This window comes from Lactuca serriola, chromosome 7 (assembly GCF_051521515.1).
Source record: "Lactuca serriola cultivar US96UC23 chromosome 7, Lser_US96UC23_V15, whole genome shotgun sequence".
Lineage (NCBI taxonomy): Eukaryota > Viridiplantae > Streptophyta > Magnoliopsida > Asterales > Asteraceae > Lactuca > Lactuca serriola.
Genome location: NC_136414.1, coordinates 85,206,108 through 85,228,381, shown reverse-complemented (window position 1 = coordinate 85,228,381; position 22,274 = coordinate 85,206,108). Strand labels below are relative to the sequence as shown.

Sequence of the window (22,274 nt, the reverse complement as noted above, 5' to 3'; positions counted from 1 at the left end):
CTATGCTACCAGGCATCAAGTAATCAGGCAATTCTATCATGCAATTCCTGAAGATTCCTAGCTTGGTACAAGCATGTTGTTCTAATATATCACATAATCAAATAATTGTATGGTATTTTGGGGTCTACTTACTGGCTCTGGCTGATCGTACACTTCACATACTCTTTTACTTATTTTTGAAAACCATTTAAAAATCATTTTGAAAATCTTTCCTTGATTTGAGACTGGATTCACACGAATATACCTTCAATTCACTCAAACCAAGGCTCTGATACCAACTTGTAACATCCATAAAATTCGAGCTAATTTAAAACTTTTTAAATCATTTAAAACCATTCAATTATTACAATTTGTTTTCAAAATAGTTTAAACATCATAGTTCCTAGAAATCATAATCATCAATCGAGGAAGTGTACGGTCACGCCCTCGCCTTCCCGAGGCCATGCGATGAACCTGAAACAATAAACTAAAACTGTAAGCCCGAAAGCTTAATGAGTCACCACCAAAATACTAATGCCATACAGATAACCATATCATATAACATATAATTAACAGAATAGCCATGCATCACGAGTCTATAGTGTGACTGGTCCGCCCGCACCGGGCCTTCAATCCACCTAGTCCACTCTCTGAGTCTACAGTATGAATGGACTGCCCATACCGAGCCTTCAGTCAATTTGGCCCACTCTCCGAGCCTCGGCACGTCTGGACCGCCCTCTCGGGGCCTTCAGCCTATCCGGACCGCTCACCGGGCCTTCGGCCTGACTAGGTGTCCTCCTAGACCTACAGTCTATCTGGTCCGCCCTGGGTATGTTGGCCTACAGCACAAAGCAAGACCCGCCTCAACCCAAACCCCAATCAAACAACCATGTGCACATATATCAGATAATTACATAACAGTCCATAGACAAATAAACCGATCTAGCAGATCATATAGCATAGCAACATCCTAACCAGGATATCGACCTAACAGGTCACCAACATAGCAGCATCATATATACCAGGATACCGACCTAAACCAGGTCACTAACATAATACCATCCTAACTACCACGATGAAGATTTAACAGATCAATAAACATATCAAACAAAACCAGGATACAAATCCGATAAAGGGTCGGCCATGGTCCCTTAGACCCCATTGATATAGTGAGGATAACTCACCTCGCAGGTAGCTCGGAAGGTAGCACCAAACTCTTCCAAATGTTGCTCCAACTGCAACACCTATATTCACCAATGCCCATTTGCTATCAAAATCCAATTTACCAAAATACCCTCAGAAGTCCAATACTCAACCCTTGGTCAAAGTCAAAGTCAACTGCCAAAGTCAACAGTCCATATTGACCTCAACTCGTTGAGTACAACTAGCCACTTGCCGTGTTCCTTGCATAACTCGCCAACTCGCCGAGTCACAAGAACGAGTCGTCGAGTTCCTAGTGTCAGTGGCCGCAAACCCCTTGGTCAACTCGTCGGGTTTCCCTATACAACTCGACGGTTTCACACGTGTCCAAAGGTTAGGAAAATGCTAGCTGACTCGCCGAGTCACTTAACTGACGCGCCGAGCCCAAGGCAATCTTCATCAGACTCGCTGATTCGTTTATCCGACTCGTCGATTCTACAACTATCTTCATCGGACTCGCCGAGTTGTCCTGATACTCGTCGAGTCCCTTTAGTCCTTCATCAAAACAGAGGCTTTTTAAGCCATGCCGAGGCTCCATATTGTAGATCCAGTCCCCCAAGACATGTTTATCAGGTAAAGTTGCAAACTTTACGTGCATGCAAGGTGCTAATGACCTAAATCAAGCTAAAGTAGAGGTTCTAGGCAAAAGAGATTCACCAACATGCTAAAGACTGAGACTTTATGATAATAAGAGCCAAGATGAGCCTAGATTTGAAGTTGCAACTTCAGATCTTGGTTCATCACTCCAAATGCCCAAGATGGCCCCAAAACTCAAATATAAAAGGGATCTAGCTAGAAGAAGCTCAAGGTGGTGACTTGATACCTCCAAATGATGATAAACTGAGGTAGACTTCAAATCCCCAATTGTTCCTTGCTCAAAGCTTCTTGATCTTCAAGCCTTCTCTCACCAAGATCCACCTTTCAAGCTCAAACATACAAGTATGGAAAGGAAATGGATATTTAGGGTTTCTGGACTTACAGGGGCTGCAAGGGAAGCTAAGGGGGCAAAGGATCCTTTAAATAGGGTGCAAAACCGCGGAATTTAGGGTTTCATCTACCAGTTCCTACTCATCGAGTCCCTTCTTGGACTCGGCGAGTAGGTCACTTAAACACGTGGATCAGCCCGCTGCTACTCGGTGAGTCAGGCAACCGACTTGCCGAGTAGACCTTGAAATCATGAGAAATTATCACCACAAATTGATACATGGGAATCAGGGCGTTACTGTCCTGCTATATGTTGTAGGCCAAGATACATGGTGCGGGCCGACTATAAGCTATAGGCACGGAGACTCGAGAAGAGCGTTTGGGTTAAGGCAACATGCCAACAAACCCATGGTATTCGAGTCCGATGACTTATTGGGCCAATGTATTCCATTCTGATGAGTGTGGGTCCGTTATGCATGATAATACACCTGTTGTATCGGGTATTTTGGGGGAAGCTCACTAAACTTTGTGCTTACCCAGTTGTTTATGTTTTCATGTTCTATCGTTGGTCGTGGGAAGGTGAATGCATGACTGTACACACTCATCAATAATATTGAGGATTCCGCATTTCTTATATTACTCTGATTTTCGATAAATGTATTTGGGAATAGACATTTTTTCTTAATAATAGATTTATAATTATGGAGTTTGTCTTATTTAAAAATGAAAATTTTTTGTTGTGCAAATGAGACATTACACATAAACATCAACTGCCCCACACATTTCATCAATAATTGTCCCACGAAAGATGTCGTGAGAAAAACCTAAAGAAAACATTTATAAGTATTGAATGTGTAAAAAAACAAAAATGACTTATTTTAAAACAAAAAAATATTAAGAACTAAATGTGTAAAAAAAATATTAAAGATTAAATGTGTACAAAATGAGAAATATATTACCATATTAAGTCATTTTTCCTGGCTAACCTGAAGTAACCCGTCATAAAGACTGAATGTATACAGTTTAACAAATTGAAGAGACAAATATAAACGAAAAAAACTCAATAACCACGTGTATAAAAGTCGAAAAATATTTTATCTTGTTAAGTTGTTATCCCTAAAAAAAAATCTAAATTTACATTTTGCTATGTAAGTTTTAGGCGTAAAAACATGCCAGACAGTAATATCTTTTTTTACTCCAAAAGCGCTGACGCGTATATTTATCTACCGACGCTAGCCCGATCGCGTGACTGCCACGCTCATCAAAAAGAACACAAAAAACCACTTGCGTGTCAGTCACTCGCCATCAAATCAAGTGGAGCTTAAACTGCCAGATTCTACAAAAGCCAAAAGCCCAATGTCCATTCACACGAGATCCTCTGAATTTAAAAGGAAATCCAACCGCCTATATTCATGGTAAAAACTAAATTAAAAAGGTAATAATTAAATCCAGATCACATACGCATCGGTGGATTGTAAAAGCTTCATCAAAACTTGTACATTATTTAGGAATTTCTATTTTAGTTCTGGAAAAAGACGATACCCTTTCTTTCTTGCTTGACTATATCACGCTTTTACCGATGCATGTGTAAATTTGTATGTTATATACATAAATTTTGTATCTATATGTGTATGACCTAAAACCCTTTTTAAAAATTTCTTGCTTTCTTTCTTCTGATTAATTTATTCTCCTAGTGATGATGACGATTTGAGTTCGATGCTTCAATCTTGATTATTTTTTGTTCTCTGGGTTCTTTTACAATAGAAAAACGTTTCTGATTTGATTTAATCTCAACCAATTGGGGAAAATCATGGACGAATCAAGTCAACAGGGACAAGATCGAAGTTCTTCTGCTTCAATTCCAACTCTCCCCTTACATCATGGTATGTTTTTCTTTCTCATTACTGAATTCACGATCTTTTAGTTGTTAGTAATTTGAAATTTGAATTTTTAATGTCGATTTTGACACAGGGATGATAAGTTGATTTGATTTGTTCTTTTTTTCTCACAAATTTAACTTAGTTTATGTCAATTCCTCTTGTTCGTTATTGCGGTTGTAAGATTTGGGAATCTGGTGTTATCACTTACAAATTTAGCATGATTTAAGGTTTTCTTTTTTGTGAATTGGGGTTGAGATTGATCTGGGTTCGCATTTTCAATTGTAGTTAAAATGTGGGTTTTGATTTGATTTTTGTTTTGGATTCGGATCTTATGCTTGTTTTATTGCAAACCCTAGAATTCACCCTAAGTTACATTTATATGTATCTATGTTTTTTTTTTCTTTTCTGAAGATGGCTGATTTTAAGTTATAAGTTTCTGTGTAAACCCTGATTTAGATTTTTAAACTTCATTAAGTGATATCATTAATTAGAAATACTGCAATCATGGGGAATGGATGCTTTATGTCTTACTCAAGAATTCAAGATTATAGTGGTGTGTTTTCATGTGAAGTTTCTTAAGTGGTATTTCTTTTTCACTTGGTGATGTGATTAAATATAATTAAATTTATATCCAAACACAAGGGTAAAATGGTCATTTACTCTTTGGTAACAAATAAATAGTGATTTCTAAGTTCAAAATATAACAGTTCTTAAATAAATAGTGCAGTACTATGACATATCTAAACACAAGGGTAAAATGGTCATTTACTTTCATTCAAACTGTTCAAAGAAAGAGTCTTTTGTTTAAGTGTCAGAACTCACAGAGTCTGATAATCCTTGTTCCGCCTTTTTGGATGAGACAAAAAGTTACAGCTTTTTTTTAATTACATCTGTCATAGTCCACAGTATACCAAACACAGTACAACATGTTCTGTCTCTGAACTGCTAACTCTCAGACAAATTCTGAAACTTGAAACAGGTGATGGTCCTTCGGCTGAGAAACGAATAGAGAAGGTATTTTTTTTTCAACTTTAAAGCTTTTATTTATGATCTTTTTAATATTTTCTATTTTCTTAGGTTAAATATAACATGTTATATTAATACTTTATTTTTATTTTCAGCCAAAAAATGAAACAATTGTTTCTTTGAATCATTCTATTGATGCAGCCAACCAATCAGAAGCCTGGAATGCAAGTCGATCTCATACCCCTATAAACTCATCAAACACTTACATTGCTCCAGAACAAACATATTATTATGGAGGTCAGTTTACAAAAAAAAAAAAAAAAAAAAAATCAGTTTGACTTTTGGGGATTTTAGAATTTTGACTTAATTATCTTGTAAATTTAATCAGGTTATGATGATGGATTGATTAATTGGGGAGAAGGTTTGAATTACGTTCATACTAACAATTTGCAAATTATGTCCCCGGTAAGAGTCCATTTGTCATTATAAAGCTTTTACATTTTTCTTTTGGTTAAAGTTAAGTGCACATTTTTGAAGAAAATGTTTCACATTTTTTTTATATAAATTTATGCAACAAAATGGTTCTTTAAACAAAATATGCATCCAATTTTCATGTTCAGATCAAAATATGCAACATTGTAACTGGGACACATTTATGCAATAATGTTTCACTTTTTTTTTTTACCGATTTATGCAATAATGTTTCAATGTTACTTTTACCAATTTATGCAACTAACATGAATTATGAGTGAACTATTGTGTATTTTCGTCCTCAAAAACTTATTTATGCTACAATATTTCACCTTTTTAGTGATTTATGCGATAATGTTTCAATCTCTTACCATATTTCATATTAAAAACTACTTTATTGCATAATTACGCATTTAACACTTTTCTTTTTGATGCATAAAACTAATCGTATTTTCTCCACCTTTTTGTCGACCTAATTTAGGCAATCTACAACGATAATTCCTCTCTTCTATATCATCCTGCTTTCACATACGACACCCAAATCGCATACGCTCAATTCCCCCAAATCGCAAGTCAACTATCACCAATTATGATCGATGGTCAACTCTATTCACCACATCAACTCCCAATTTCTCCATCATACTACTCGCAACCAATTTCACCAACCGATTATTATCTACAATACCCAGGAAATAACAATCTTGGATTCTACAAATTCCCTAATGAAATCACCCAATGTGAACCCGTATCAACCCAATCGAACCCAGTTGGCATACTTGGCCCATATCATGGTTCTTATGAAGCGACCCGGGTCGACAAAAATATGGACCGAGTCGACTCGGTTAGCTTGAGCGCGACTACAAGTGATAGGAACCGAGGACCAAGGGCATTGAAACCGAAGGGAACAACAATGGGTGAGCATATGTCAAATGAAGATTTTGTTACAACTTATGAAAAGGCGAAATTTTTTGTGATTAAATCTTTTAGTGAAGATAATGTTCATAGAAGTATAAAGTATGGTGTTTGGGCAAGTACCCCACTTGGGAATCGAAAGCTAGATGCTGCATTTAAAGAAGCAAAGGAGTACGCTTCTAGGGTTTTTCTCTTTTTTTCGGTGGGTTTTTAGTTTTTGTGTTAATTCTTGGATAATTTGTTTTTGTAAGATTATTTTTTGATTGAAATTGTTGTAGGTGAATGCGAGTGGACAGTTTTGTGGGGTTGCTGAGATGATTGGAGGTGTGGATTTTGAGAAAGATGCGGATTATTGGCAACAGGATAGATGGAGTGGGCAGTTTCGGGTTAAATGGCATATTATTAAAGATGTCCCTAATAGTCGATTTAGACATATTCTTCTTGAAAATAATGATAATAAGCCTGTCACTCATAGCCGAGACTCACAAGAGGTATTTTGATTTTGATGATAAGGGTATTTATGTCTTTTGCATAAACAAGAGATTGAAAAGGGGTAATGGCCTTGTTCTCCCATCTTGTTCCAACTTTTTGGATAGGACAAATGATTGCAATTTTTGTCCGTTAGACTATGATGATGATGGATATGAATATGAAGGTGATTGTGAGGAGGGTATTTACGTCTTTTTAGAACAAAGAGATCACTATGATGATGATGGATATGAATATGAAGGTGATTGTGAGGAGGGTATTTACGTCTTTTTAGAACAAAGAGACTGTGATCGAGTGTTTGTCGTGCCTTTTGGATGAGAATGACATTTTCGTCTTTTGCGCAAATGAGATCAAGAGCTGAGTCCTTGTCACACTTTTTTGGGGGACAAAATTTACTTTTTTCCCCTGGTCACAGTCCAATGCATGTCAAACACAGTACAAGGCTTTATTACCATCAATGTTTGATCGTGGAGGATTTTAATGTTTCTTTTATCACTTTGTGTAGGTGAAACTTGAAGAGGGGAACACAATGTTGAAAATCTTTAAAGAGCATGATGCAGATACATCAATCTTGGATGATTTTAATTTTTACGATGAACGTGAGAAATCTTTGCAAGAAAAGAGAACTAAGGAACAAGTTTTTTCTACCAAAAACACCATTGATGATGCTTCGATAAATCGCCTTTCGGATAGAGTTGCTAACTCTCTCCAGTTAGAAAACCAAAATGAGGTTACTAAATCTTAAACCAAACCTTTTCACTAGTTTGAAGGGCTTTCCTACTTTTATTTTGACTTTTGTCAAGCTTTTGGTTCTTCACCCCTTTGTTATATTTCTAGCGGTAGGAGGTGGTGGTGGTTGTGATTAGAGGTGGTTGAGGTATTATCCGGCCATGGCTGAAGCCGATTCCATTGTAATTTGAGTAGTTATGACAGGGTGGTTGTTGAGTTGCTACCCAAACAAGTGTAACATTATCAGTTAAAGGAATTGATCAAAATGGTTATCACATAGTTTTCTTTTTTCTGTATAATTTATGATGAGTTTGGCATAAGTTGTTTTCATTAACAAAATGGTATCAAAGTTTTCCAACAACTCATTCAATAAAAATTAATAGAGAAATAAGAACACAAATGTACATAGAAAACTCCAAAACCAAAGAAAAAACCATGGATTTCGTAAGAGAAAGAATTCACTATATATTTGAAACAAAGGCCTTAAGGCTATTTTTAAGCATGTCATTTGGTCAATATATTTTCACTAAGGCTATCTTTGGCTAATTAGTTGAAAATTAGCTGTTACCCGATAAAAAAAAATAACTTTTAATAAATTAGTTGAAATATGTAAAATCATATAAAAGGACATATTGAGGTTTTTTTTATAAAGGAAATCTCTGGAAAAATTATAATATTCATCTTAATTTACTACACAATCCAAAATTAAAATTTGTTTACGAAAAAGTCATAATTACCGGTAAAAATGATGATTTGACTGTTTTTTCCTTGTTTATCGGTTTCAATATTTATCTGATTTTATTAAATCCTCATTATTTTACCACAACTACATTAAAGTCCTATTATTTTACCATAATTTGGGACTTATTTGTAAATTATGGTAAAATAATGAGATTTTAATTAAACCAGGTAAGTAATGAAATCGGTAAACCGGAAAAATTGAGCCAAATCGTCATTTTACCGGTAATTAAGATTTTTTTCATAAACAAATTTTAGTTTGAAACTTTTTCGTAAATTAAGGTTTACTGAAACTTTTCTAGAGATTTTATTTTTTTAATTAATAAAAAATATATTTGGAAATTTTTTTAAAAAGTTCCTTAAACACGTTGAAACATTAGTGTGAATTTTTATTTTTCAAAACAGGAAGTTTATACTTCATAGTTCATAGTTCATACTTCATATCACATTAGTCTGAATTTTATACCACCCACAAAACAGGCAGTTTATACTTCATAGTTCATACTTCATTCACATTTCCCTTTCTTTTCAACGTATATATAGAAAGAAATCATCCTTTAAATACATATATAAAACCACTTCTATCTTCTTTATCTTTAAACTTTAAAGTCGTACATATCAATCGATTGTCATGGGTACACAACAGCTTCTAAACCGAGCCTTCCTAACCGATGTCACAACCTCAATTTCAGCCTTTTCCAACATTTTAACAACTTCACTGAAATGTGGCCTCACATGTGGGTCCACATCCCAACAACGTGTCATTATTTCACCAAGAATCGGAAGACAATCATCTGGAATAGCCGGACGAATACCTTTATTCACAACAGCAAATGCAGCTTGTACATCTGTAAGGTTGTGATATGGTAGCTTCCCTGTTATAAGTTCCCATAACACAATCCCAAAGCTATACACATCCACTTTTTGGGTATAAGGCCTATGCTGAATCATCTCCCTACATAAAATATTACTAAATTAAATCATTACCATTTATAGAAATTATCATTGCTCAAAAAATACACTTTTTTTTTTATATTTTAAAATAGAAAGTTTAAGTAAACTTACGGAGCCATCCACCGATACGTCCCCATCTCCGGTGTCATACCTTCGGTCCTCACCTCAATCCTCGCAATACCAAAATCCGCAATCTTAATCGATTGATCTTTTGAAATCAAAAGATTATCCGATTTCAAATCCCGATGAATCACTCCAACTCCATGAACATACTCCATTCCCTTAGCCACATCCGCCGCCTGTTTCACCGCCAATCTGAGCGGCACCGCCCTATTCTGCCGCCTGTTCAAAAACTGCCGAACCGAACCACCCCTCGCATACTCCGTTACTATACACCACACCATCGGTTTATGACACCCTCCGATGAATCTTACAATATTCGGATGTTTTAATCCTGCAAGCATCTTCACTTCTTGCTGAAATTGTTTCTCCATAGCATTTGCCACATCTAAATTCTCTTCTGGTTTTTCCAAAAGCTTTATCGCAACATCTTCACCATTGTAGATCCCTTTATAAAGCTTCCCGAAAGCACCTTGAGCAAAAGCGGGACCCATGTTGAGTTTCTTAAGCTTGATGGTCCATTCTTCGTAGTTTTCTAGCCCTTTTGTAGGGAAACGAGGGTCAAGTAAGGCTTGAGCCAATGCATCAGGGGTTGACCCATGTGGGATGAGTCTTCTGTTTCTGTTGTTAACAACGCTATGTCCAACACCATTAGAGTATGGGTTCGAACCATGGTTCGAGTCATGGTTAGGTAACAAGAACATCCGAGTGTTGGAACCATTGGAGGAGTTATTTGACCCCACACTGCTGTTGGTAATAGAGAATGCTATTGAACCTCCATTGTTGGTCATGTTCAAGCTAATGAAGCTTTCCATTGACATGTTTTCATTGAGCTTGAGGTGGAATTCTTGTGTCATGTCTTGGAAATTGTTGTTTAGGCCGATGAAGCCTGTAATTTTTTTATCCTCCTTCATTATCCACTTTCTTTTGGATCAATCAGACCTAAAATCAATCAATTTCGTGTGAAATTTAGTGAAAGGAACAAGTCATCGGTTCAGAAAAGGAGAGGAAAAATATAAAAATCTTGGTTTCACACACCAGTCGTACGGAAAAACAAAACGAAGACTTTTGAACAGATGAAAAATCGATCAAAATCCTCCGTTTTACAGTCAACGTAATGAAAGTTTAGGAAATATACAAGTAAAGGTTTCAAATTGAACGATGATTCATGAAGATACAATCATACGAAGCATGTATTACCAAAAACGCAGGTGAAGGATTGAGGAAGTTCCACGTTATCAGCAAGGTTTTTCTCCTTTCTTCATTCGGAGATTGAAAGATGATCAAAGAGCTGTGAATGGATGATTTTGTAGAATCGATGGAGTTAACGATGTTTGTGAGTGAACTTTTTCTTTTTGGGGACGACGATGACGACGAAAACACGGTGATCCTACAAAGGTCCAAGAAGAAGACGAGGAATGGTTATTAAATCGGATCATATAAATATACGATCTATAAAGCTTTTTTTCGTCTAAAGAATTTTGTTTTAGCTGATTAAATAATAATATAATTAATAATTAATATCTAATATATGAAATATAATATACGAAATATATGATTAATAAATATTTTTAGTAACTATTTTCTATTTAAAAGGTTACAAGAATTATATAACCACAACCTTACCCTTCTATTCCTTTATAGTCGCAGTGCATAAATACAAGAATTACATAATTACCCTTCAATTAGAATTACTATAATTGAGCTACTGAAAATCGATAATTTTCCAATCCCGACTAATCAAACAATTACCAACTCAATGTAATATGATAGTAGTCAGGGGCAATATTGTCATTTTCGATATGTGGGACAATATTGATGTGTGTATGTTACTTGAATAGTATGCTACTTCCATTAAACATAAACTTTGTGATCTACTTTCATTTTAAGTCATAACTGCTTTGACCTCACTTGTAGTTTTTAGACTTGGATACATGTCTAAAAGATCTACAACATGGGTAGGCAAGCTTTCTCCAACTCTTCTAGAAAGCTTTGCTATAATTGTGGGAGTTTATTAGATGAAGGGCGTTTTGGGCATATTGAATGTTAGTATAACCCATAAATTTACCATTTTTGTTGGGATAAAAGTGTCGGAGAAAAATGACATTCTTTATCAAATCACAAACTTTGTCACATAAACCCTTGAGACCTTCAACAATATTATATGATACATGCTATGACAATCCAAAATTAAAATTAAGGCTCTCTTTTAATTTAGAATTTATATATCAAATCGGCAACAGGCAACCAACAAATATCATAGTAGGACTTTTGTACCGTTTTGCAATTTCTTTTTATACATTTTGTAATTACTAATTGTGATTCTTGTTTCATGAAACACTTGATCTACAAAAATGGTCCACAATTATGATATACTATAGGTTTGTATAAGTCATGATTTTATATAAGTCAATGTTTATTATTGGTCTACAATTACGATTTATTGTAGTTCTTTAAGATTGTTTTTGCAAAATTAAGAAAATAAATTAACTTATTTTTATGATCTAATCTTTTTATGTATATATCTTTTTTCCAAAACATAATGTAATTGTAGTTATGATATTTATACGGTTTGAACCATTCTACTTTGCATCTTATTAGGTCACCTCCATTGATTCAATACAAAACTATTCTTATTTGTCATGTCAATGTCATAAAAATAGTAAATACCTATGCATTTTCAATATAAAGAATATCGCCAATTAGTAATAAAAAATCATAAATAAGGGGCTGTGAAACTTTGTATGTTGGAATATTAATATAAATATAAATTGATTTGTTTCTTTCTTGAGCTTGGGTTTGAACTTGAAATTTAAGGATCAATCGAGTTAAGCTTAACATTGGAATTTAAAGATTGACCAAGTTGGGTTTGTTTCTTTCTTGAGCTTGAGCTTTACACTGTAAACGACTCGAATCCACTCGATTACTCCCCAATTTTAATACTTTTTTTATTGGAGTCAAGCTTGTATGCAAAGTATAATGTTCTATGTGAAATGATTTATGTTTATTGTTTGGAATTTTTTTGGTGCTTTATTTTTTTTAATTATTCAACAAGTTGATTCAGATATTATATCAAACCGGGACACATTAGCCCAACAAACTATTTCGAATTTACTCATTCAATCCCAAAACGTTTTTTAGTATTTTCTGGGGCATACAGTAGATGTCTACCTGCTTTTTTGGTCCTTGCTGCTGCTACCTACCTGTGCTACCTGATATAGCAGGTTTCAACAAAATAGTCAAACTTAAAAGTCAAAATTAAGATTTCATGTAACACAACCCACTTTAAAGATTCCGACTTCACAAACCTCGTGTCAGGGAATAAACCAAACGACATCCTCCTGTGTCTCAATGACGATCAAACCATTCAATGCACCTTTCTCAGTGCTAGGGTTTCCTGGACAAACAAATTCGACAAAATTGAAGAACAAAACATTCACAAAAAAAACCTTTATGCTCAAGTTGAAGAAGAAAGATAAGCGAAGGATTTTGCAATCTTATTTTTAACATATTTATAGAGCTTCAAAAGATATTGAGTCGAGATGTAAGGAACTAAAGTTGTACATGAACTCAAAGACGCTATCTGTAACATCCCAAAAATACGGTCCAAAAATTTCGTTTTAAATCATTAATAAAAACCATAATTATCAACCATTTCATTCATAAAAAAATCGTTATATCAAATCAGAGTATCATCTCAAAACATGTTCTTTTTATCAGAGTAAACATCTCAGGCTAAAACTTCTTGGTGTGTGTCATGCAGTATTCCCGAGCTCTTCCATCCGCTACTGGAAGTACCTGAAACCAAAACTGAAAATTGTAAGCACGAAGCTTAGTGAGTTCCCCATACTACCACATATAACATACACGTAAACACATATTGCAAACGTTAGGCCTAGCCCGCTACATTGAGCCCCGCCCGACATCGGACGAATCCGACATCAGGCCCCGCCTGACATCGAGCCCCGCTCGGTATACAGATCTATTTCTACTAGGCCCCGCCTGTCTCTGGGGCCCCGCCCGCTAATAACATATCAGCATGCTAATACATAACAAACAATCGCTATACTATAACTGCTAGTCTCAAGGCCCCGCCTATCTTGGGCCCCACCCCTACTCTGCTACTAATGAGATATACAACCCCGACCACACTCAGCTAGTGATGAGATACGGGCCCCCACCCACACTCATCTCCCTATCAGGCACATACAAGTATCACAAAGACAACAAGTATAACTAAACATACACTACTGCCTCGGGTAACACCCGGTATCGAACCGTAGCTCGGAATCATACATATAATCCTTCCTTGGGCCTCGCCCGACATCGGACAGAAATTCAGAACATATAAACTGCATCGGGCTAACCCCGACATCGGATCTAAATCTGGTATACACTAACATACATAAACGGGCCGACATTGGTGCCTTCAACCCGTTCCTACTGGAGAAAACTCACCTCTCAATCTGGCTGCTAAAAACTCGAGCAAGGTAACTCTGTCCGCTGCTCTAACTACTCCCCGGCTATTATGACCAAATAAACACTTAGTCAAAAACTGAAAATCCTTCTAAGGGTAAAATGACTGTTTTACCCCTTTTGATCTAATTTGGGCCATGACCTAGACCCAATCCTTTCTAGTCCTTTCAAACTCGTTAAAGCCCATTAAAGTCCCTAAACGGACCAATTTTATAAATTGGGTCCAAATCTTCAAATGAGCTTTCCTCTCAAGCCCAAACCAGTCCTTGGGTCCTTGACCGACTCCTGAAGGCCCATCACTGCCCAACTATTGCTATGTCCAAAGCTTGACCCAAACCGATGCCCAATAACATAAGGCCCATTGTCTAAGCGTACATCGAGTGTGCCCTTCTGTACATTGCGCATACTGCTTGAATGGTTTGTACGATGCGCGTACTGGCGTGTACGCCCAACTTACTCTTATGTTAAGCCACCTTCTCCAAAACTGCTTAATCCATTAAGACACTACGTCCAAACTACATATCTGAGTCCAGTACTTCGTCCTAACCCATAAAGTCGATCACTTGGTGGCTTGCAACCCACCAAAATGAACCCAACTCTAAAAATTAGCAATAAACTTCTATGGAAATGGCTAGATCTCATGCATGACTACATAAAGGCCTCAAATCTTGAAACTTTACTGCTAAAGGAACACTTTGAGCTTCAAGTGTGGCAACCGTAAGCTAAAAAACGAAGTTGCATGAACAAGGTCCATCCTTTGGACCTAAAAAGGTCCAAAGCTTCAAAACCCTAGATCTAAGCTTCTAAGAGGAAAGATAGGAGCTTTATACCTCCTTTGGGTGCCAAAAGATGAACTAGTTCTAGATCCTTGAGCTCAAGATACTCAAGTTCTTCTCCTCTAACTTCTCTTTACTTCTTCTAAGCCTTTCTTCACTAAAATAAGCTCAAAAAGGTCAAACACACACAACAATGGAGTATGAGGCGAAATAGGGTTTTCTGAGGGTGAGGGACGGGTGAGGAGGCCAGAGGGGAGGCTATAATGAGGTATTTATATGTCTTAAACCCTAAAAATTAGGGTTTGGCATCTGCCCGCGTACGTTGGGCGTACCTCATGGTACGCTGTGCGTACGCGCCTGAGTCCCCTGAATCCAATGAGCCATTACATCCCACATACGTCAGGTTTACGCCCAACGTACGACTTATGGGGAGCCCAACTACTTGGCCCATTCTAATAAGGTCCACTCCAGAAGTCCATTACGTCCCACGTATGCCAAGTTTACGCCCAGCGTACGACTTATGGGGAGGCCCAACTCATCGAGTAGAGTCGAGATCCGCGGACAGTTTAAGTGACCTACTCGACGAGTCGGGAGACTGACTCGACGAGTAGGTGCTGGTTGAGTGAAACCCTAAATCTGAGGGTTTGCACCCTATTTAAATGACTTAACTCAGCCTCCCTCGTCCCTATCTCTCCCAAGAAGTTGTATATCGAAACCTTAGCCGTTTTGTGTGATCTAAGGCCATTTTGGTGCTTTTGGTTGGCTTGTGAGGCTTGAAAGGAAGGAGGAAGCTTGGAAATTCGAGTTGGGGCTTGTAGATCCTAAGATCTTATTCCATCTTCAGCTCAAGCAAGGTAAATGCCCCTGTTTTGGTCTTCCAATTGGTTGTTCATCTTTAGGGATTAGATTTTAGGTCTATTTAGGGCTTCCCAAGCCATTTTCGGATTTGTAAAGTGATTCATGGGGTTGTACTTTCAGATCTGAGTCATTGGAGGGGTCTCATGGCATAAAGGTGCCAACTTTATGGCCATGAGAGCCCCATGCACATTGTAGAGCACCTTTTATGGATTTTTGAGCCAAAAACATCATGCATGTGCACCAAGATTGGAACTTTACGTATAAAATGGACATTAGGAGGCCAGATCTATGGTTTTGATGTGTTAAGACCCATTTAAATCGGCTGTATGGTAATGGTCAAGGATGGAATCGTTGAGTTGTTCTTGAGACTCGGTGAGTCGAGGTGTAATGACCACCAAATTCATTTTGGGAATGGACCAGTTGTTAGGGAGGGAAGTCCCGTAGATGTTTAGACACGAAAAAGGACCTGAGAATCATGGGACTCGACGAGTGTATGAACAGACTTGGCGAGTCCAAGGCAATCTCCCAACCTTTGAAGATTGACTCGATGATTTGTTCATACAACTCGGCGAGTCATAGACTGGACATGTTCTTAAGAGGGAGATGAACTCGTCGAGTTGAAGGAAGAACTCGGCGAGTCGGATGAAGATAGTCCTGATGGTTTGAATGAAGGAGAACTCGACTAGTTCTTTCTAGACTCGACGAGTTGAGTCGGGGTTGTATTGGATTAGAGGAGTATGGACTCGGCGAGTTAGCGAGCCAACTCAGCGAGTATGGTCAACTGGATGTTGACTTTGACTAGTTATGGTATTGACCCTGGTTATGGTTATATGCTCTGTTTGATGACTTGAGGATTTTCGTGTAGGGATTAAGGAGTCGAGGAGAGCCGACCTTCACGCCGAGGGCAGTTCAGACGCTACACAACATCGAGGTGAGTTACCTTCCAGTAGCGGTGGGTCTACGGCCACAATGTCGGCCCACCAGTAAGAGTTGTATGTTAGATGATTGTCTTGGTGATATCATCTAGGTTTGCTACTACCTGATATGTTATATGTTGGCATGATATGTTATATGTGATAGTAGTAAAGTTCGGTTGTTAGGACCGAAGGGTAGGCCAGGCACCCCAGATATGTCTGAAAATATGTGATGATATGTTATACGCTGGCATGATATGTTATGCGTGATAGTGGTAGTAGGAGCGGAATAGTCCCCAAGTTCGGTTGTTAGGACCGAAGGATAGGTCAGGCATCCCAGATATGTCTGATAGTATGCTTATGTTATAATATATATGATAGTAGCAGTAGGGGGTGGAATAGTCCCCGAGGTTCAGTTGTTAGGACGGATGGGTAGGTCAGCATCCCAGAACGGCTTGACATAGGTAGGTCAGCACCCCAGAATGGCTTGACACGGGTAGGTCGGCACCCCATAATGGCCGTACCAGGTAGGTCAGGCACCCCAGAATTGCTCGACGGTATGTATGCTATGTGATTGTATGGTATGTGTTATGATAGGGGAACTCACTAAGCTTTGTGCTTACAGTTTTAGTTTTGGTTTCAGGTACCTCTTCGTCCAAAGGGAAGGAGCCGGCGGTGTAGCAGCACATCACACACACATACACTCACATGATTTCCGCATGGAGTTTTTTGGGCTTGTACTCTGATTTTTATTACATTCGTTGATATGGTTTTCAGAAACGTTGTTATGGTTTTGTAAATTGATATGACATTGGCAATGTTTGGTAAACTATGTTATGAGTTACTTAATTAAAAATGAAATTTTTGGCCTCGATTTTTGGGATGTTTCAAGATGGTATCAGATCCCTGGTTTGAGGGATTCGGACACACCCTCGGGGGTGTATGGACTCAAACCGAGGGACTAAAAGATTTCTTCAAGGAAAACAATTTTTTTTTAATTTTTTAAGTTAAGGAATTTTGAGAATAGACAAGGTGTGTGATGCGTGCGACCGGCCAAGCTCATGTAAGTTTTCCCCAAGATACCCATACTTGTTATGTTATGTGTATGATTCATGATTCTGAGAACTGCATGCTAGATTAGGGATAGGGGTCTAGAAGGATGCCTTGTATGCCTGATATATGATTCCAAGAACTTCATGCTAGATTAGGGCTAAGGATCTAGAGGATGCCTTGAATGCCGGTTGTATGAGCTGTATGCTAGGACTGTTTGGTCAGCGGTAGGATAGCCTGATTAGGTTATGCTTGATGTGGTTACTCGATGCACGAATGCTGCTTGCTTTGTGATTATGGGGTCATGGCTAACTTTAACTAACTAGTGAGCGGATATATAACAGTATTCGCAAGCTATTTAGGGGAGGGAAGCAGAGACTCCTAGTGCAGCTGATGACGGAGAGTAGGTCGGAGAGTGCCCTAGGAAAGCCTAGGATGAGATTAATAGGAAAGGGTATCGGTAAAGGGACTTGGTAAAGTTCAAGCAATCCTTGAGGAAAGTACGGATAGATGTGGAAGGTAGTATGGGCACGTACTACTGGAAGCAGAGGATCCGTACTCGAGTCAAGGAGGGCCGAGATGGAACCACGGAACTTGGAGTGTGTGTGAGACCTCTCGAGAGAATGAATGATCTTGATGTTTATGTGTTTATTTGCAGTATGGCAATCAAGCGACAAGGAGCAGGAGGTTCAGGATCAGGCTCGGGTGCAGGATCAGAGCAGGTTGATGACGGGTTATAGGAGTTCATCGCGTCTGAGAGCACGAGAGGTATCCTTGAGTCGACCTCGGTTATTTTCGGGTCGATCAAGGAAGGGATTGTTGAGCTCATGGAGGATCGCCTCTGAGCATTCAGGAGTGACCTGGCGTCTAGCCAGACGGGTACGTGCACACTTTCCTTCAAGGACTTCCAAGGGAGTGGTGCGTCGGATTTTCACAGGGTAAAGGACCCCATTGCTGCCAGGAGATGGATCACAGACATTGAGTCTGCGCAATTGACGAGCTTCTGCCCAGAAGGGTCGAAGGTCCATTTTGCTACGGGATGTATGAGGGATAGAGCCAGAGATTGGTGGGAGTCAGTTGGTGACTCGTTGGGAGCCCCAACCATCGAGGCTATGACTTGGTCAAATTTTGTGACCAGATTTAGGGCTGAGTTTACACCAGCTGTGGAGCTTCAGCAGCTGGCCAGAGAGTTTTTGGATATGAGACAGACTACGTAGACTGTGGCGGAAATCACCGCCAAGTTCCGAGAGAGAGCATTGTTAGTACCCCAGTATGAGGGGGATGAGGAGATGCGAAAGACTGGCTACCATGATATGTTGAGGGCTGATATCCGGGAGCATGTCAGCTATTCAGCCTGCCCGAACCTGGAGTCCATGATGCCAGGGCGCGGAAGAGGGAGCTCGATTTGGAGCACGTCAGGAAGAGGAAAGCAAAGATTGAGTAGGTGACAGGGTTTCGGGGAAGAAACCCAAGGGATCTGACGTTAGGTCGAAGGGCCATCCGGTTCAGAGCCGCTGCAGGAAATGCGGCAGGCCGCATGAGGGAGCTTGTAGAGCGGGATCGTCGGTCTGCTACAAGTGCGACAAGACGGGGCACTATGGCAGGGATTGTACTGCCCCCGCCCCTGCAGTGCAGATGTCAGACCTGATTTGCTTCCATTGCAATAAGAGGAGCCACAAGAAGGCCAACTGCCCTAGATTGATAGCAACGGCGCCGACCCTAGCAGCAATGCGCGTTACGGATGGCCGGAAGGCCAAGGTAGAGGCTCCAGTGGTGCGGAGCCGAGCATTTCAGTTGACATCCGAGGACGCATGCGCTGAACCCGATGTGGTGACAGGTACGATTTCTTTCTTATGCTTTTATGTTATATCGTTGTGATTTTGATATGTTATGTGTGTGCTTTGTTTAGGATCATTCCATGTGAACGGTATCCTAGTTCAGGTATTGTTTAATTTGGGTGCTACCCGATCGTTTGTCTCTCTTGCGCTTAGCAAGAAGTTTCCCGACTCTTCGGGCATGCTGGATTGCCCTTTGGAGGTCGAGATTGTGGATGACCAGTGAGTGCGAGCATCAAAGTTCTACCGAGATTGTGTTTTGAGGCTGTTCGAGGAGCATTACCTGGTAGACTTGGTTCCCATACCTTTGCAGGGGAACAAGGTTATTATTGGTATGGACCGGCTAAGCCCCAATGGGGCAGTGATCGACTGTGCGCAGCAGTTGGTGCGGATCAGGACCCCAAGTGGGGGAAAGCTGGTGATTCAGGGCGAGAGGCCACAACGAGGACCAACTTTATGTTCAGCATCGAGAGCTAGGAGCTACCTTTAGCAGGGTTGCGCAGGATTTGTCGCCTATGTTATGGATATCCGGGAAGTGGGTAAGGTGACGGTGGGCGATGTGCCCGTGTTACGAGAGTTTACGGATGTATTCCGTGAGGAGTTGACTGGGATACCTCCTGAGAGGCAGGTAGAGTTCAGGATCGACCTAGTCCCTGGTGCGGCTCCGATAGCCAAGGCACCGTATCGGTTGGCTCCTCCCAAGATGCAAAAGTTGTCTACGCAGCTGCAGGAGCTGTTAGAAAAGGGATTAATTAGACTGAGCAGTTCACTGTGGGGAGCCCCGATTCTGTTTGTGAAGAAGAAGGATGGGTCGCATCGGAAGTGTAAAGACTACCGGGAGTTGAATAAGGTAACGGTGAAGAACCGTTACCCACTCCCGAGGATTGATGACCTCTTTGACCAGCTGCAAGGAGCATCTTGTTCTCCAAGATTGATTTGCGTTCGGGATATCATCATATGAGAGTCAGAGAGGAGGATGTGCAGAAGACTGTGTTCCAGACGCGCTATGGACACTATGAGTTCGTGGAGATGCCTTTCAGGCTCACCAATGCTCCTTCCGCATTCATGGATCTCATGAACCGCGTGTGCAGACCGATGTTGGATTGGTCTGTGATAGTTTTCATCGATGACATCTTGGTTTATTCCAAGATACGAGAGTAGCATTAGGAGCACTTTCGGAAGGTTCTTGGTACATTGAGGAGGGAGAACTTGTATGTTAAGTTCTCTAAGTGTGATTTCTAGTTGCGCGAGGTGCAGATTCTTGGGCACCTTGTCAACCAGAACGAGATTTCGGTTGACCCGGCCAAGGTGGAGGCCGTGATAAGGTGGGAGGTTCCGAGGTCTCCATCTGAGATTTGGAGCTTCCTGGGACTGGCAGGCTACTATCGGAGGTTCATTCAGGACTTCTCCAAGATAGTCGTGCCCCTGACCCAGTTGTCGAGAAAATTCGTGGTCTTTCGCTGGGGGCCTGAGCAGCAGGCTGCATTTGAGACGTTGAGACAGAGATTGTGCGAGGTGCCAGTCTTATCCCTGCCAGAGGGCATGGAGGACTTTGTGGTATACTGTGATGCGTCCATATCAGGCTTGGGCGCAGTTTTGATGCAGAGAGGGCATGTTATAGCTTACGCTTCGAGACAGCTAAAGCCTCACAAGGCGAATTACCCGACGCATGATTTGGAGCTGGGGGATGTTGTTTTCTCCCTCAAGATTTGGCGACATTACCTCTATGGGGTTCGTTGTACCATTTGATGGGTTTTGAGCATTCTAACACTTCCTAAATGTACATGCAACCCTAATAACCTTGGATCTATGTTTGCTAATTATCATGCAAAGTTGAATTCCAAGGTTATATTCCTATCTAGCATACATGGGGAACAATTTCTAACTTGAATGAAGGATAGAATAACTTACCTTGTTGTTGCTTATGTTCCTTGAAACCTTGTGAGCCTAGCACCCCAAGTGTGATGCCTCAAATGCTTTACACAACACCAAATGCTCTTGGAAAGACTTTTGAGAGAATACACACTTCTTGAAATTGGCCTAGCCCTCTTGTTTCTTATGTGTAGCCGATTTTGGTGGAGAATGGGACTCTTATATAGTGTTGACACATCTAGGGTTACACCATGTAAACCCTAATGTGTCATGACTCTTCATTTCCATGACCCATGGGTTTGTAACTCCCGTGGAGCATCCATGGAGCATCCTATGGGTAAAACCCAACTTGATAATCCATGGAGCCTCTTAGCCCACTATACAAGATATGAATGATTTACATAATCAACCCATATATTTAATTAGTTATCTTTTGATCACTTAATTAATTCCAAATTAATTCTTTGATCAAACTAATCAAATAATATTATTAATATATTAGAACTTATAATATATTAATAATCTCCAAGTGTTATTCCTCTCATTTAGTCTATCCAATTGCATGGTGCCATGCAACCCAAATGGACCATGCCGGGTCGGGTCAAGTACTAACCAAAAATAGTTATGGACTTAGACACCTTATCCAACACCATTTACACGGACCACAAGAGCCTGAGGTGTCTCACGGACCAGCCAAATCTGAATATGAGGCAGCGACGGTGGCTTGATGCGGTAAAGGATTATGATTGCGAGATCCTCTACCCCCCCTCCCCCCCGGGGAAGGCCAACGTCGTGGCCGATGCTCTTAGCCGCAAGGCGGCACCGATCAGGGATATCTGTTTGAGGATGACAGTTGTGACTCCGTTGTTGGAGCAGATCTGGGAGGCCCAGCAGGAGGCCATGAAGGAGGCACATGGGAAGAGTCACAAAATTGTGGGTCAGGTTTCATTCTTCGACTATGATAGTCGGGGATTGTTAAATCTTCACCGTAGGGTGTGGGTCCCTTATCATGGGGGTGTACGCCAGGTACTGATGGTTGAGGCGCATAAATTCAGGTTCTCCATCCATCCCGGGGCGACAAAGATGTATAGGGATCTTCTTCTCGATTATTGGTGGACCTGTATGAAGAGG

At 39.9% G+C, this 22,274-nt stretch overlaps 2 protein-coding genes and 1 pseudogene across 2 annotated transcripts; 2 read left to right on the top strand and 1 right to left on the bottom strand.

Annotated features, from left to right (window-relative positions):
- The first annotated feature begins 3,709 nt into the window (after positions 1-3,709).
- Positions 3,710-7,829, top strand: LOC145061741 (uncharacterized). Its single transcript, XM_079009294.1, has 7 exons — positions 3,710-3,986; positions 4,963-4,997; positions 5,105-5,246; positions 5,338-5,414; positions 5,902-6,534; positions 6,611-6,823; positions 7,327-7,829. Exons 1-7 carry the CDS (start codon positions 3,914-3,916, stop codon positions 7,564-7,566), a joined length of 1,413 nt encoding a protein of 470 aa, XP_078865420.1. The 5' UTR covers positions 3,710-3,913; the 3' UTR covers positions 7,567-7,829.
- Positions 7,830-8,793: 964 nt separating this feature from the next.
- Positions 8,794-10,788, bottom strand: LOC145062997 (serine/threonine-protein kinase STY13-like). Its single transcript, XM_079010593.1, has 3 exons — positions 10,563-10,788; positions 9,354-10,304; positions 8,794-9,243 (listed from the first exon to the last, which is right to left on the bottom strand). Exons 2-3 carry the CDS (start codon positions 10,274-10,276, stop codon positions 8,907-8,909), a joined length of 1,260 nt encoding a protein of 419 aa, XP_078866719.1. The 5' UTR covers positions 10,277-10,304; positions 10,563-10,788; the 3' UTR covers positions 8,794-8,906.
- LOC145064178 (AAA-ATPase At2g46620-like) overlaps positions 10,681-22,274 on the top strand; it is a 29,349-nt pseudogene continuing 17,755 nt past the window's right edge.